This window comes from Phalacrocorax carbo, chromosome 1 (genome assembly GCF_963921805.1).
Source record: "Phalacrocorax carbo chromosome 1, bPhaCar2.1, whole genome shotgun sequence".
In the NCBI taxonomy this organism is placed as follows: domain Eukaryota; kingdom Metazoa; phylum Chordata; class Aves; order Suliformes; family Phalacrocoracidae; genus Phalacrocorax; species Phalacrocorax carbo.
The window spans coordinates 75,489,805-75,506,728 of NC_087513.1; the positions used below are offsets into that span (position 1 = coordinate 75,489,805).

General features: G+C 39.5%; 1 protein-coding gene across 3 annotated transcripts in view; it reads right to left on the reverse strand.

The window, feature by feature from the left end:
* The window catches only part of ITPR2 (inositol 1,4,5-trisphosphate receptor type 2), a 279,885-nt gene that overhangs the window by 64,965 nt on the left and 197,996 nt on the right, over window positions 1-16,924 (reverse strand). For all 3 annotated transcript variants that reach the window (XM_064460370.1, XM_064460362.1, XM_064460379.1), the window contains 7 exons: window positions 15,876-16,063; window positions 14,136-14,319; window positions 13,290-13,546; window positions 11,866-12,066; window positions 9,864-9,974; window positions 5,015-5,110; window positions 3,685-3,804 (listed from right to left, as the gene is read on the reverse strand). In XM_064460370.1, coding sequence (XP_064316440.1) covers window positions 3,685-3,804; window positions 5,015-5,110; window positions 9,864-9,974; window positions 11,866-12,066; window positions 13,290-13,546; window positions 14,136-14,319; window positions 15,876-16,063 — 1,157 coding nt within the window. The remainder of the gene's footprint in view (window positions 1-3,684; window positions 3,805-5,014; window positions 5,111-9,863; window positions 9,975-11,865; window positions 12,067-13,289; window positions 13,547-14,135; window positions 14,320-15,875; window positions 16,064-16,924) is intronic.

Sequence of the window (16,924 nt, forward strand, 5' to 3'; positions counted from 1 at the left end):
CAGCTGTACAGGCAGATGAAAGTGCATTTTTCCCATGCTGCAAGCTGACTAGAAGCTATGTAGTTAATTTCCATTTTTCTGAGCATCATGAATAAAGCCCCCGCTGAAAGGTACAGCATATTAGCTTGGGCTTCATGCTTGATTTAGACAGCTTGCATCTAGCTGAAAAACCCAAAGAAACACTCCGAAGTATTTTCTTTTAACAGAAGCACATATACACATGCATGCAAACTATAGGAGCCTGTGGTTATAACCAGTGCTTTATTTTACTTCATAGTAAATGTAAAGAGGTCATGAACCTCACAGAAATGCTACTAACTCTAAGAAAGATTTTTTTAGTTTACAGACTACTGAAATATTTTGTTATAACTAACAGGTAGCAAGCTCAAGCAGTCACCTGAAAAAACAGTGGATTTCTTTAGCCTTTTTATAATCTTTTTTTTTTGGGTAGCTATTTAAAACTTGATTCTCTCACACTAATGCTTCTGCATATAAGAGGTGAGTAAGTATTAAACTTTATTGTGCTACTATGTCAAAGCTTTTGTAATCTCTACAGAGACATCACACCAAGATGAAGTCTCTTTGTGGACACCCTTACTAACTTTGCAAAAAAATGTGTAGCCTGCTTTAACAGGATCTTTTAAAAGGACAGCAATAAAAATACCACACCAATTTCTTTTGACTGAGGCTGGAGAAGAAGGGATGTAAGAGCTGATGGAACGATCCATAACATACCACTGCCATTCACCCGAGACTACAGTAAGAATTAGCAATATCAAGTTCAAAGTTTGGCTCTGAGCATGACATTTGAACAAAACAAAGAAAACAGGATCTTCTCCATGGATTTTCAAGAGAATTGTGAATGCTCTCTATCTCGCAATAATAGGCCTATTTTTCCAGAATGTGACCTCAAGCACCAGTTTGTGTCACTCCTCCATAAGCAGCTGTAGAAGAGCTATGTCTGGAAGGAGGCCCTACCCCAAAGCCAGGTTGCAGAGTAGGGGTACAGCTCAGGGTAGTTCCTCATGGATAAGTCAGTTCTGCTCTTAGTGGTGCTCCCTTCTCCCCTCTGCTCATAATACATCGAATAGGAAAAGTGAGGAGCAGCAGCATCCAGACAGCCTGGAGTCAGTGCAGGGGAAGCAGCACAGCTATGGCACGTGGCAGGCTGGAGGAGGATGAAGAAATAAAGGGAAGAAAAGAGGGGACAGAGAAACATGTGAAAGAGATGTGATAACTGTCATGACGTGGCATATTTAACAGTCAGTGTTTTATCATCATGTCCCAGGCTGCTGTGCCCACACACCTCTGTGTGGGGAGAGATGTCTGGGTGTGCACATGTACTTGCATACGCATACCTGAGTATGCATTTGGGGTAGGGGTTGGGAGGCTGTAAAGGAGATTTAGTAACAGAAATCTCAGCCTTGCTTGTGACATATTTATAACTTTCTATGCACTGTGGGTCAAACATTTACAAGAATGCCTTTTGCTTCTGGTAAAATCAACCACAGGAAGGGCAAGGAAGGATGTAGTGGTGGCAAAATGCAGAACCCACCATCGCCCTGAAGAGTGCAACGACAAAAACTGAAAGTCTGAGCTCCCCAAAATAAACTGTCTGTGTTTGAGGGCTGTAACAGCAAAAAGAGGAACTCTTGGTCTTTATTCTGCTGTTACAGAGGGACCAAAAAGTTGTAACTACAGCGAGTGGTCGCAAGCAAGTGTCAGGAAAGTGACTGAAGAGCCACACTGGTTGTAGAAAAAAATAAGTCAGATGAACTGTGAAACTGTAAGGAGCACAACAAAGAAATATTGTGTAAATCAGGTCAGCTAAGCCAAGCGAAAGGGCCAGCCACCAAAAAGCCACTTCAACATAGTAAAGCGTAAAGAGGGTGTTTGGAGAGTGGAGCCAGCAAAGGAACCCAGCAACAATGGCCTTATGGAGGAGGGACCATGCTTGTATCCTGCCCATCCCAGGATGAGTGAAAGGGCAGCCATGGAAAGAGTTTGGGGTCAAAGATCAGTAGTTGCGTGCCAAGAATCATAGCTTTTCATTAGTGGAGGAGAAAGAAAGGCCCCAGATTGCCTGCCCTTCCATTGTTTTGTTTTGATATGGGGCTTGACATGGGTGCAAAGCTATTGTAAGCAGACACATGTACTGTGTCACAGAAATGCAAGAAGGGGTTTTTTTTTGTAAAAAGATGGATATTTTTGTAGCATACACAGCCAGTCATGCCATTTAATTCTACAGAACAGGAAGGAGCTCGGTAAATTGCTGTAAAAATATCCAGCCTTATGCAACCATAATGCAGCCAACAACAGATCAGGCATTTTGAATAGCTGTGAAGTGGCATCATGAACCTCCCCAGCACCCTGAATATGTATCCAGCGACAGAGCTTAATCTACACCTCAGCTAGCTAGTGTACCCTTGGTAGTGACCTTGTTTTGTAAAATGACCCCGGCAGTCACTTCATATACAGGTTTAGGCCTATATTCTACCCCCAAAATTTATTTTCCACTGTCACAAACCCTGTTAAGTCACTTAATACAAACTCTAGGCAGAAGACATAAGATACCAACATTTCAATTTGGCAGGCATTTAAATTTTCATTAGAAGTATTCATACAAGGAGTAAACAGTCATACAAGGTAAGAAGCTACAGATGTTTTTTAAAAATTTTATCATCTTCGATGGGCGTCTTATGTACAGTCCTAAATACAGCACGGGAGTAGAACACGGTCAACAAGAACATAATAACAAGACTTAGTTATTTGAATGTGCTGCAAGCACGCAAGCATAACTCAGTAACTGGTTTTGCATTCCTTGCTTGAAAGAAACATTGCATAATACTAGTGTAACTACAGATTGCTTTCTTCTCTTTTTCCATTGAGTATTCAATTCCGAGCAACACTTAATAAGCATAATGAACGTAGAACACCCTCTATCCCCATCTGTTTATTGTTTCTTACTTAGTAAAAACATTTTTTAAAAATTTGACCCTTAAATGAAATACCAAATGCTATCATTTATGATATAATCAAGAAATATGAGGTCTTTATATTTTAAATTTTAAAAATAATCTTTTCAATACTCTTAACATAATTGAAAGATAAACTATTTTTGATACCAACTGTTCTGAAGAATTAATAACTTTCAGTGTACATTCTACCTTTACCAGTAAAGAAGCAAAAGTGATCGGAAAAAGCTTGAGGGCACTACAACATAATTCGAAATGAGAAAACAGTAAAAAGGCCCAATTATTCTTATTGGCTAACTAATATATCTAAAATAATAGGAATCTTCTCAATTCAAGTTCACTTGGTATCACAAGTGAAGCTACTATTTCAAATACAGCAATAATGATAAGGTGATTTATGATTTGGTTGATATAAATGAGCTGTTAATGTTAGAAGAAGACAAAGCTAAGTAGACTTTATCTGCTTTGCTCTACATTGGTATTTCACAGCAATAGAGCCTACCATATCCCACAGTGCCTACTCATACAGTGAGACTGCTTGCTTGTCCTGCTCTCAGCAACTTTCCAGATAAAGTCATGTTGTACACAAACATGAGCCAGAAATCACAAGAGTGAAAGCTCCCCTTTTTGATCAGGCAGGTTTTGTGTGGAGTTTAACCATTTAATGCTTTTGTAGAAGGGAAGTAGTCACATAACAAATAAGACATACCTGATGTGCCAAAATATAGATATTATGGCCAACATCTTTTGGGGAGATGCCATCATCTCCGTTCTCCTCCTCATGGTCACATTCAAGGCCTTGGTTATATGCATTCTTCATCACATCCACCTGTAACACAAACCCCAACAAGGAGAGATGAAATAACTGTCATTCTTGGGGAAAAAGCACCAAACACTGTGTTTGAACACACTCGCTTTGTTCAGCTTGTCTGGATGGGTGCCCTACAGTCCTGCAAGAAGAACAAGCAGTCTGAGGAACACTTTCTGAATAAAGATAAGCTTGAAGTATTTAGGAAGCTCCAAACTGCTACATTTCTCATCAGCAAAACTTCTGCAACTGTAAGAAAGGAACAGGGATGCTGAGCCTTTCTGAACAGGTATTTTCACAAATGCTTTTACGGACAGATCTACAGATACCACAGGTAGAGTCTTGTGGTACTTACGAGTGCAGCCACAATCTCTCTCTGGCTAGAGCTGGCTGCAACATCACTCAGTGTTCTCCACATGGTTTAACAGAAGAAAACCCACTAAACCAAAAATAAAAGAAAGATACAGATCTGGGCAGGGTGCTGTGCTAATTCCAAAATATTCAAAAGCCTCTTACAGGACCAATGCAGGGGAAATCCTACATTCCCCACACCGGGCCTGAACCTGCAGTTGTACCCTAGGGCCGGCCTCATCATGCTGACATGCCACCATGATGATGAGTCCCCAAACCAGCAGGCCACTGGGCTCTGGCCAAGTGCACACAGATCTCCCCACAAGACAGGTTTTTCAGTCACTGCTGTTGCGTGGCCTACTGGATTGGAAACAATTTATCCAGACTTATAATCTATTTAAAATGCCTGGAGACCTACACAAGTATCATGGTTGTTCCAAAATACAGCAACAACTGTTTGTAACTCTTTCTGTTTGCTCATGAGACATATATATAAAACATACAACATACATACATATATATATATAGTATGCCTACACACACACTTCTGTTAGCACTGTTTCACAAACTGTACAAGCTTAATTTCCCAGCCCCTGACAAAGTGTACTTGAAGACAGTCTACCAGAGTATGATAATTTAGTTAGGAAACAATTACAGAAAAGTGCTTGGAACAGGATAAAAATAATGAAGTCGTAAAGACTGAAATCATGCATGCTTGATCCTTTTAAAGTACTTTTTGTGAATTAGTACTATCCTGATACATTGTGTCACTATATGCTGCCAACACTTTTCAGCTTAGACGCAGATAATTTTAAAAATGTTTTAATGACAGATTTTTTTTTCAGCCAAAGGATTTATGAATATTCAGAAGTTTTCTCACCAGTTCCCTTGGTCTCATGTTGAAAAGGATTCTTTCCGCATTCTCACTGTCGTGCCTGCTTTCCATAATAGCCAGCAAAAGCTTGGAGGCATTGTTCTAGAGATACAAAACCAAGTTAATGCAAATTTTAAAATCTATTTCATGGATTAATGACCCTTGCATTTGTTTTAATTGAGATTACGAGGACCACTTTTTTAGCGGATAAGATTTTAAACTACTCACATCTTTTATCTTACTGACATATTTAATAGGGTTTTTTTCCTATTTTAATGTCCGCATACTGTAAGGCTAACTAACTCTGCACGCTATATTGGAAGAAGTATTTTAAATATTGAAAAATATTCTACTTAAATACAGAGCCTTGTTCTATACTGTGCACAAGAAATGAAATCCCATTTCCTTTTCTTATTGCCCACCTAGCAATTTTTGCCATGGCTTTTTTTTAAAACAATACTCAACAGAGGTAATTACAAAAAGTATTACACGAAAGGTTTCATCATTCAGGCAGGTTTCCTTCCCCTTTCGTTTTTATAAAGTCCAACTGGTTATTACTTGAAAGGCTATAAAATAAACTGTTTTCATACATTCTTGGAATTTTGTTTCATTAACAAATATTCCTGGGGGAAAATATAAAGATATTCTTTGTTTTGTCAACTAGCTGCTTTTACCAAGACCTCTCGCAAGGATTAAATAGCATGAGCTTTAGCAGCAGTAACCCAGTAATGCCTTAAACTTCACAGACCTGTCCTACTTCCAGTTAAATCAGTTATTGTGAACAGGACAGGAAGAATGGTTTTGGAGGTTTGACTGCTTTCTGCCAGAGCGTGGCTGCCTTGGTTCACCTGCCACAGCATCCCCTCACTGTCCCCATTACAGACCAAACTGTGTGAATACTTGGAAGTAGACCACATACATGAGGTAGGGGCCAGTAAAACCCTGAACCATCATACAACCTCGTTCTCAGCTGCTTCTTGCCAGACATCAGCAACTCAAACTGAAATTTCTCACAGTGAGGGTGTGTCTCAGACAATTAGTATGGGCAATTTCAGAGGAAAAGGGCTCAGCTGCTTTTGGGACTGAGGCAAAAGGAAGATGTTCTTTTCTGCATGTTCAAGCAACTTCTGTTTTAAGCAGCCTTTGCTTTTCCAAGTTTTGATAGCAGAGCTGAAAATCTGGAGCACTAGAGGCCAAGATAACACAACTGTGCAAGTTGTAGTCAAATTTGTTCAACTCATAAGCATTTTTTAAAATTACATTTTGAGTACTATACTGTAGCAACTTGTTAGTTTCACAACTAAAAGTCCACAGAGTTTCTTCTTGGTGGGCACAGAATCACAAAACCATGCAGACTGGATCACAAAATCATGCCTTTGAGGCTCTCCTCTGGACTGATCTTTCAGCAGTCCCACACCCTGCTCAAAGCAGGGACTCACGGCTATGTCAAGCTGAGGTTTGAACATTTCCAACTGGAGGACTGTAGGATAAGAAATAAGCTGCAGAAGGAAGGGGTAAATGAAGGAGGGTAGTTTAATAGAATGAGGATTTATACATGACAGGGGAACTAGGACCTTCTGTGAGGACCTTCTGTGACTGGGAACTAAGTTGAGAAGGCAGGAGAGAGGAGCCTGGGTTTGACAACACAAGAATGAGATAATGACAAAGAACAACAGATGAGAAGAAAAGAGCAGACTGGGACTGGCTGGAGGAGAAGGGGACTCCACATGAATTTTTCCCTTTCCTTTTACTCCAAAATCAAATCAGGACCTTCAACTGGAAAGGTCTGGTCAGACTCTCTACCTTGCAACCTACATTGCATTAGTTTAACGTGCACAGTGAATGAGACCAGGTGGAGGGAAAGGATAACATTTTGATTAAGACTCCTAACAGGGTGCTGTCTGAAGAACTGAATGGTTCTTTTTCCGCTGCAGTTTCCCTTACAATGGTGACCAAGTCAGTTGTGGTAGCATTGATGGGATCTCAAACTGAGGAGGAGGGAAGGGGACAAGACAGGCTGCCAGGGAGCTTGAGAAGGAAAGGGAAGAAACTGTGGAGGAAGGCATCAGTCTACTCCACTCACTCATGGGTGAGGACTTTGAAGCCATTTCCCAGTGCAGACAACCCTGGGGATGGAGAGAAGCCTGCTGCATTGAGAAAAGGTAAAGGTGGGTAGGACATCGTGTCATCAACAGCCAGCTTCTTGCTACTGACTCAGCAGAAGTGGCATGCCATAGCCTAGAATTACAGCAGGCAGGCACATGGCTCCAGTTTTTTCTCTCTGATCGCTGGCATCTGATGTTGAGATGCTCATTTGATGACATGTTCTTCATTTTCTGCATGCTTTGAGACCCCAGGATCTGACCTCCATTCCCAGATATCAATGAGAAAAAGAGGTCCGTTACTTGGAATGTACAGTATAAAGTTCTTCATCACACATTAGTACTGCAAAAAATCTAGCCTTCATTTCTCTTTACCTGGGTTCTCATCTCACCTCCCTAAAAGAATTTTGGAAAAATCATGTACGAAGCAACTAGATACAGCAGAGTAAGGTGCTATGAGAAAAGCTGAAAAGACACTCAGACAATGTCTCTTCATCCTGCCACTACACAGAGTGGCAGATATTGAGGTCATACTGTGCCAGGGCTTAAATACTAGTCAGTAAGGAAGGCCAGGGGGTCATACTCAAACTAACAAGAGGCAGAACAGAACACTGGCCATCTGTGCACTCAACGTACACCGTCTACACCATACACGAAATGATTCGGGAGTCCAGTGGAAAATATAATTCATGAAGATGTAATTAATACCACATCACAAACTATGTGCAAAACAAGCTAAATTAAGATGGCATGGGAAAATATAATCCTGTATTGCCTTTGCTGTGGTTGGGCGGTATGAGTTCAATAGATACTGTTCCCCGAAAACAGTGTCTAAGCTTGTTTGTATGTGTAAGTGTGTGGGCCTATACACTCTGCATTCTGTATTTTCACTGCAAAATTTATGTATTTGCAACTTCAGAGTTGCATATGAGCACTGACAGATTGTCAATGTTAAACATTAACCTGGTAAACTCATGGCTATATTACTTGGATGTGTTGCCACTCCAAATGAAAACGAGTAACTTCTTAATTTGGATCTAATTCTTGACATCACATCTGGCCCAGCACTGCGTCCAGTTCTGGGCTCCCCAGCATGAGAAAGATACGGACTTACTGGAACGAGTCCAGCAAAAAGCCACAGAGATGATTACGGGAATGGAGCATTTTTCATATAAGGAGCAGCTGGCACTGTTCAGCTTGGAGAAGGAGGATCTTATCAACGTGTATAAATATCTGGTGGAAGGAGGACAGACTCCACTCAGTAGTGCCCAGTGAGAGGACAAGAGGCAATTGACACAAATTAAAACACACATGAAATTCCCTCTAAACACAAGAAAACAATTTTTTACTCTGGTAGTGATCAAACACTGCACTAAGTTGCCCAGACAGGTTGTGAGGCCTCCATCTGTGGAGATATTCAACTGGACACAATTCTGGGCAACCTGCTTTAGCTGACGCTGCTTGAGCTGGGATATTGGGCAAGATGACTTCAAGATGTCCCTTCTAATCCAAATGACTCTGTGGTTCTGTAAAATCAGAATCATTTTCACACCATTTACCACAATTTTTGCTATTTAAGTAAGAGTAAGGCATATATAGTCTCTTATGAACAGGGCTAAACTGGTCCTTGCAGCAATGTCACTAAACTCCATTTTTTTGTTATTACACAGGAAAGATGTTCTCCAAACATTTGACAGCTTCATGATAATGGCAAACCAAAATGGCACTGGAGTTACTGCATCTAGGTCTTTACAGGGACTGAAATTTGGACTTCAAAAGAACTGCCTGCACGTTCAAAGTTAAATGTTAAAAAAGCTAAGTGTTTTGCTTGAGGGGGGCCTGAATTACAGTGCCATTCAAAAATGTAATTACAGTTATTAAAATCATGTGTAAAGCACTGTTGATTAAGTGTTTCATTGTACATGATATATAGCCATATTAATTATTTTATTAGACATTCATAATGTTGCCAATATGATGCAATGCAGCTACCGTGAAGTATTTGCTGGTTTGGGGGAGGAAATAGGCCATTTGCAATGGAAATACTTCATTTGGAAGGCAAGAAAAGGCAATAACCCAAGGCTCCTCCTGGACAAGTTCTACCCTACTTGGCACACACTATAGCTGCAGAGCTCCTCTCTGCATGCAATGGCACACAGGCCAGAGAAACTATCTATGAGCCTATCCCACTCTCCAGAGAACACAAAACAAAATTACAAGCCCTCCCACTCTACCTTTCACCCTCCCCCTCACAGGACACTGAGAAGGGAAATAAAATATAATTTACTTTAACCTTGTTTTCAACTTTATTTGACATTATAGGTAATCTGATATATTTTGCTTTTTTCACAACATCTCCTTCTCAAGTAAATTTTAAGAAGTTCAGTATAAACAGAGAATGCCTGACTTGTTACATGTCTGTACAGTCTTGATATTTATCAGACCCATGAGATTTTATGCCCAGAACACAGACTCTTCATGCTACCTATGCCATGTCTGTTTGATAGGATTTTTTTTAAAAAAGCTGAGGGCATACTCCCAAACACAACAGTGGGTCAAAAGGCCTATGGTAGAGAGCCTGATAAGGATTCAGAAGTTGAGCTGAATTAATTTGCAACGTTCATTTTCAAAGGATGCTGAGTATATTATGCTATGGTAAGATTAAGTAAACGTCAGGCTGCCTAGATCTGTTGCATAGGAATGTCTTCTATTATTACTCAAATTTAAATTAAAAAAATTTACATTTACTATACCTTTAGCTGAAGCACCAAATCCATGCAGTATTTGCCAAGAGGGTTTATGTCATTCAAGATGAGTGCAATTATAATATCAATCCCATTAGATTCATGGGTGGCTATGCAAGTCTGCAAAATAAGAGAAGGGAGTCAGGAGTAGGGGGAAGAGGGAGGGAAGGAGAGGGGAAAAGAGGGAGACAGGACAGGTGAAGGGAGAGGGAGAGAGAATATGCACATCAGCAGATTTCCAAAACAAGGACCCAGAACTTGAAAGACCTTGTAACAGCAATGAACCTCCCAGCCAAAGCAGAGCAGCCTGAAAATGTGCCACAAGGGGTGCTGGGGAATGCCTGTGTAACACAGAACTAACCCCAACACTACCCGTCATGAAGTACAAAACTGGAAAAAAGGTGGTGCAAGCTAAAATATGCTTGCAGTGCATTATGCAGGACTTGGCATCAAGTGGTACAAGTCAGAGACAGCAGCCACAAAAGCACTGCCAGATTCAGCTGAACACACACACACAGACATAAAAGACATGCTTGAATGTAGGCACAATCAAATTTGCACACTTAAATTCTTAATTTCCATTTAGCAGCGAGCATCAATATTGCTCTTATAGCATGAAGTGTTTGCAAAAATTAAGGTTTTCTATGTGCGCATGCACAGAAGGACATTTCTGGACATGGAATTCAAAACTGTGATTATGACCAACAGTACTTCTGAAATGCTTTTACAGTGGGTCCAGGAGGACCTTCTGAGCCTTGTAAATAACTGTCAGTTTTACAAGCCTATGGTATTTTTTTCTAACAGGTTTATAGGAAAATAGGATAGGAAAAGTTTTCAAGAAAGAGAGAAAGAAGGGAAAAAATGAAAATGAGAGTGTGGAGCATTTGCCTCTGAAATACACTGAATCAGACTTGCAGTTGGTGTGGACAAGCGTAACTCAAATCCCAAGCAACTTCCCAGCAGGTAGATCTAAGTAATTAAAGTGTAACTAATCATTCCCTTCCATTATCAGTGTTATTCAAGTAAACTTGTTGGGGAACAAGTTAACTTGAAACATAGGTTTGGGTTTTTTTTAATCTCCAGTCCTGTAATTATTCTTTTTTGACAGATTTTCTTCCCATCCATTAGTGAATCAAATATCACTGTTTAAAATTTAGTCCACTAAAGGATTTCTATTTGTTTGTTTTAAAAACATTAAGTAAAGACTGTTGATTACCAGCACTCTGCACTTCATTTGTGCATGTTAATGAAGTTGCATTAATACTGCATTTATTTCTTCAGCTATTTCTAGTATCAAGAATAGATTGCCTCTGTAATTTCACCCACCGCAATTTTCCCATTGCTAATGGGAACTGTGACAACTTTACTACAGTCCTCTTCGGATCAAATATAGCAACATGTAGCTACATCCTTTACCTTTCTATACTGCCTCAGTACAGCACTAGAGACATCTACCAAAAGGCACAGCTATATGACTTAAAAAGACTGCATCAAGCAAGGCACAGAAGATTAGAAGCATGATCTTTAGCCTCACCCATTTCACTGCTGATATAGTTAAATATGCTGATAGGTAGTATAGTGGGATGGTAAGTAAAACTTTGTAGCAGTTATGTGAATTAAGAAAAGTAAATGTTAGCAACCTATATAAACAGCAGCAAAGGCAAAATGAATGAAAATGAAGAAAACAAGATTATGTATGCAATGTACTTCCACAACTGTGACTCAAAATCCAGGCCCACAAAGTGAGATTTAAGCCATGGACCCACTGACATGAGACACTAAACCCTCAAAAAAGGACTGGACGCCTTCCACAGAAGCAGACATACTACAGGAAGAGAGTATATTGAGTTCTGACTTAAAAGAATTGCTCAGGCCTTATGAAAGCTTGAAAGGTGTAAAGCCTAGTCATAGCAATTACAACTGAATTTATGTTAAGAACAGCAAAAGGTTTATGACAAGCACACAGATACCATACATTCAGGTACATATCCACAAGTTATTTGAGCCCTACCTGATTTTCATGGCATGGACCTTGGCAATATTCAGTCAAGCTTTCCAGTGTCTGGTTCACAAGAGCCACATTCCTCTCATTGATGTAAAGCCCCAATAAGCCCAGTCCACCTGTCGTGCTTCCACAGATACAGTCCAAAAACTGAAGGGTCTCACAAACAAGGTTGTAATTTGTTTTATTGTTCTGATGTCTTAAAAAATTCTGGTGGGTGGAGAGAAGGAACGCCAAAAAACCCAAGAGTTAGAGACAAGTCAAACACAGTCTTTTTCATGAAAATATTAGAGAGAACAATTTACGACCATATGACCACTGTACCTTAGATACTGAAGTACACACTGCACTGTAGAAAATATATTATGCCTTAGTGCAGCAGTTGAGAACCATTATCTGATTTAGTCTGGAGAAAAGGCTGAGGGGAGACTTTACCGCTCTGTACAGCTACCTGAAAGGAGGTTGTAGCGAGGAGGGTGTTGGTCTCTTCTCCCAAGTTACTAGCAATAGAATGAGAGGAAATGGCTTCAAGCTGCGTCAGGGGAGGTTTAGATTAGATATTAGGAAAAATTTCTTCACTGAAAGAGTGGTCAGGCATTGGAAGAGGCTGCCCAGAGAGGTGGTGGATTCACCATCCCTGGAGGTATTTAAAAGACGTGTAGACGTGGCACTTCCGGGCATGGTTTAGGAGACATGGTTCTATGATTAAATCAGTAGAGAAAGGAGGGCTTAGGAAAGTGAACTCCGCAAACATCATCACTGGCCTTAAATGTCTTACATATGACCTGCGTACCTACCCCATCCACCTATTATGACCCTTCTCCTGGAAGCTTGTTGCCCCATGGCTGAGCAGGGATGGTGACACAATACAACTGCTCCTTGGCAGTGTCAGTGCAGAATGGAAGCTTAGCTCAAACCACCCCCAGCACTGCTTTGAGGGAGGCTGCTGGACGTGGCACTGAGGTATATTTGCAGAAAATTCATTTTGTAAAGGTTGCTATGGGGACAGTAATTTTTACCAGAGAAATTGATAGCAGGGACACACATAGCATCTTAAAGCCTTCAATCACAATACCTAGGGAAAGGAGCAGTACCCCAACTTTGCCCAGAAACTTCCTGTGGTCTTCAAGCCTGTGGTAAGTGATCTACCATTTGTGCACAGAAACCATACTAACAGGGACATTTAGACACTTCTCAATTCCATGAGGCTATGCTGCAGTCCCCAAGCAATTCTGAGGACATAAACATGAGCTCAAACAGAGCATGCAAGCGGTTCTTGAAACGGGTTATTTTATCCCTTGGACCAAAAGAACAACAACATTTCAGACACCCCTATACTGTAACAGGAGCCAGGCACAGATGTGTTTTTCTTGCCTTATAGAGTTCCAGCTCCTGCAATACTTCTTTCGGAGCTCAGCTCAAAAACATTTTACCTGCAGCTCTCGGTTGTGGTTCTCGCACAGCAGCTGAAGAAATCTCAGTATTGGCTGCATGATTGCAATGGCAGGGCTCATGATTGCTTCTTCTGCAGACTTCTCTTCTGCATTTGCAGCATCTGTTCCTGAGCCCATAAGATCTATTTCTGGGTCCATTTCTCTTCTATACACAGAGTAAGCCTTGGACGTTGCAGAAGACGCTTCTGTTAACTGTCCTTTCATACCCTCTTTCAGATGCAGGGTGGAATCCTTTACTGAAAAGAAGATAATTTTCCCTCATTTTTGAAAGTCTTTCGCCTCGTTTGATTAAACAATAAGAAAACAATAATAATGAATGCAACTTTTTCTTTGCTGGTGCCTAACTTTTCAAAGACCTCTAGGCAACTTACAAAGAATATCAAAGCAACATTCATGCAGGGATAGCATGTTCCAAATAAACCACAAACCAGAGTGAAACAGAACATTAAAACAAAAAGCCCTACTATTTCTCTCCCATATACAATAAATGATGAGAACAATGGAAGGACCACAGGGTGGGAAATCAGTTCCTGTGCTTGCTCTTGTGAAATAGCCCCATTAGCAGCAGCCTCTACTGCTTCTCTAAAAATATGGTTCTATATCTTCTACTGGTGTAAACTGGCATAGCTTCACTGATTTCAAAGCTAATTCCTTGCAACCAGCTTAAGAGATGGCCTGTAATTTAGAGAAAAACAGGCAAAAGGTGCGAATTACTGATGATTAATATTAAAGCTTACTGATCAATGCAGCATAGTATCAATGATGCAGTACATGTGGCTTGAATAATATGCACTTCTCCCCTCTTTTACATGGGTGCCTCCTTACCTCTCTTTTTGGGAACAGATACAGTTAGGTCACTATCATCATCTTTCTTTTTGCTCCCCAAATCAATAGTGTTCACTGTCACTGTCGATCGAATCTCCTGCTGAGCAGCTTTCATGCGGTCATACAGGACTTTAAAGAATTTTTCTGACTTTTTTTGCTCCTTAAGTTGCTGGTAAGTCGAATACTGCAAAAAATACATTCTTCAGTTATCAATCTTCTAAGGAAGAAATAAAACAATACACTGTTTTTTGTGAAACCAATGATGAATAATTACTTCACTTACACAGAACAAATGTTGGCCACTGCCTGACCAGTTCTTTCACAAATTGATATACAAGGCTGGTAACAAAGATTGATAGCAACATTTTAAAATTTGGATAAAATGGTGAACACTGCTATTTGCAATCTTTAAAATGTCACAATATTACACTGGAAGTTAAATTACTTTGTGACACTCTCCATTTCTCCAGGCATTCTAGAGTTATAGTATTCCATCTACAAATAATAGTGAAAAGTAATTGTTATTATGTAACAACAAGAGGAAGCATGTAACATCTAACATTTAATATTATAGCTTAGATTATATACATTTTTTGTGCTTCACACAGAATTGGAATTAATATTTTAGGTTATTAAGTCCAGTCCCTTAGTATTACTGTCAAGCAGGCTGAGTACCATTCTCAACAGTTTACAAACTCTATCTTAAAATAAAAGCCTTTTACAGCCCCTAACAATTCATTTTAGAAAGCTGCGACAAAATCTCACTTCTTTAACATTTTCTGGACGCTCTCTAAGGGTCACAGATTGTATTATCTTTTTTATAGAATAAAGATACAGGATGGGATTCCTCTCATTTAACTTTTATACTCTTGCAATGAGGTATAAGTTGGTTATATAGGCTCCCTTCACAGGCAATGATGAGATATGGGGAAATGCAGGGAGTGATTCATACCATCTCTCCTCTCTTATGATAACTCTACTGACCATAGAGTAAGAATAAAGAATCACTTTATTTGGCTAAAGTTGGGTTAGTGGGCTATCACTCACAAGAACTAGAATCTGTAGTTTATAGCAGTTATTTTCTATGTACTGGGATACCGGTTTTCTCAAATGGCCAGTTTTTCTCTCTTTGGAAATTTTCATAAATGTCCCTAAACGTTTCCAGAAAATAACAATTTTATTGGTATTATGAACTTAAAATTATTGTATTTTTTAATTTTACAAAGAGAGATATGAAATAACTGGAGATAATAGTCATATGGCAAAAACCAGATTAAAAGAAGCACTGTGCCACACAGAAAGGGACAGCTGAAAAATGTTTTTTTTTTCTGTTGAAGAGTCTACACTATGAGATACTGCATAATAGCAGGGCATATTTGTATTATAGCAATAAACTTTCCACAGAACACAACTCACAGCAAAAACGTTCTTTTTATTTATCTTCAGACTACATAGATTCACAGAATGGTAGGGGTTGGAAGGGACCTCTGGAGATCATCTTGTCCAACCCCCCTGCTTGAGCAGGGTCACCTAGATCAGGGGGCACAGGAACACATCCAGGCGGGTTTTGAATGTGTCCTGGGAAGGAGACTCCACAACCTCCCTGGGCAGCCTGTTCCAGTGCTCTGTCACCCTCACAGTAAAGACGTTTTTTCTCATGTATAGGTGAAAAACTACATGCATTTAGGTGGAAAACTACATATATTTGAAAATCAATACGTGAATAAGTAAATTAAGTACCTGTGTTTGCGTATTTCCACCTTCAAGCAATGCAATACCAAGCAAAATGCCTTCTGAGAAAATTCTGTCATTTTTGGTGTTTACTATAACATCTATGATAAGTTCTGATGCACCTTCTTTATCCAGAAGGCACTGAATATCAAACATGGTTACCCCAGATTTATCTGAGTCTTGTCCTGAAAATCCACCTGCAAATTAGACAAATACAGACCATTCATGTTGAACATATGTATACAAAAATTAATCTATTAGTAATAATAATTTGTCTTATGCACACAGTAGCAATGTAATAAGTTTAATTTTGAATTCTGTTTTAGGCAAAATTCCCCTTGATAAAGACAGGATTTTTGTGTGAAACTACAATGTTGGGCTCTAAGAATAAGAAATAAAACAAAACCCTGAACCATTGTTCTGTCGTGATATTCAGACAATAAAGAACTTGGAAATGACACTGATTTGTCCACCAAACCCCTTTTTTAATTCCACAAGCTGAACTGTGTGTATGGTCAGTGCTCTGGGACCACTTTTGAGTCTGCTTTTCAATCTCAGGCCTAATCTATACAAAAACTGTGTACTGATAAATCCTCTCTGGTTATGGGTATGACCTTCTAGCTAAATGCTTCTGCCAATATAACTTCTAGACCATTAACATCACAATGATGTTATTTAAGAAGAGAGACTTGAGTTAATCCAAATTAGAGGTGTGGTTTTTAGGAGTTATGTTAAATTGTATTAGCTCATTAAATCAACCATCTTTTATTATCACATATTATCATCTTTCCTGCTATACTAACTTTTATAGAGATTTACCTGCGTTTACTTCATTAGGAAAAATATAGTACTGCTTTAATCAGTCAGTACTGCTTTGATTAAACTGATTAAAAGGGTTCAGATTTTGTTTGTGATGAAGTCATCCACACACTTTTTCGAGAGAGAACTAAAAAACCAGTAAATCTTTACTCTCCGATTTGTTAGGGAGCAGTTTGGTGTATGGGATATTAAGACTGTAAACATTTCCAGTGTCTACACTGAAGTAGTCAAGGAGGATC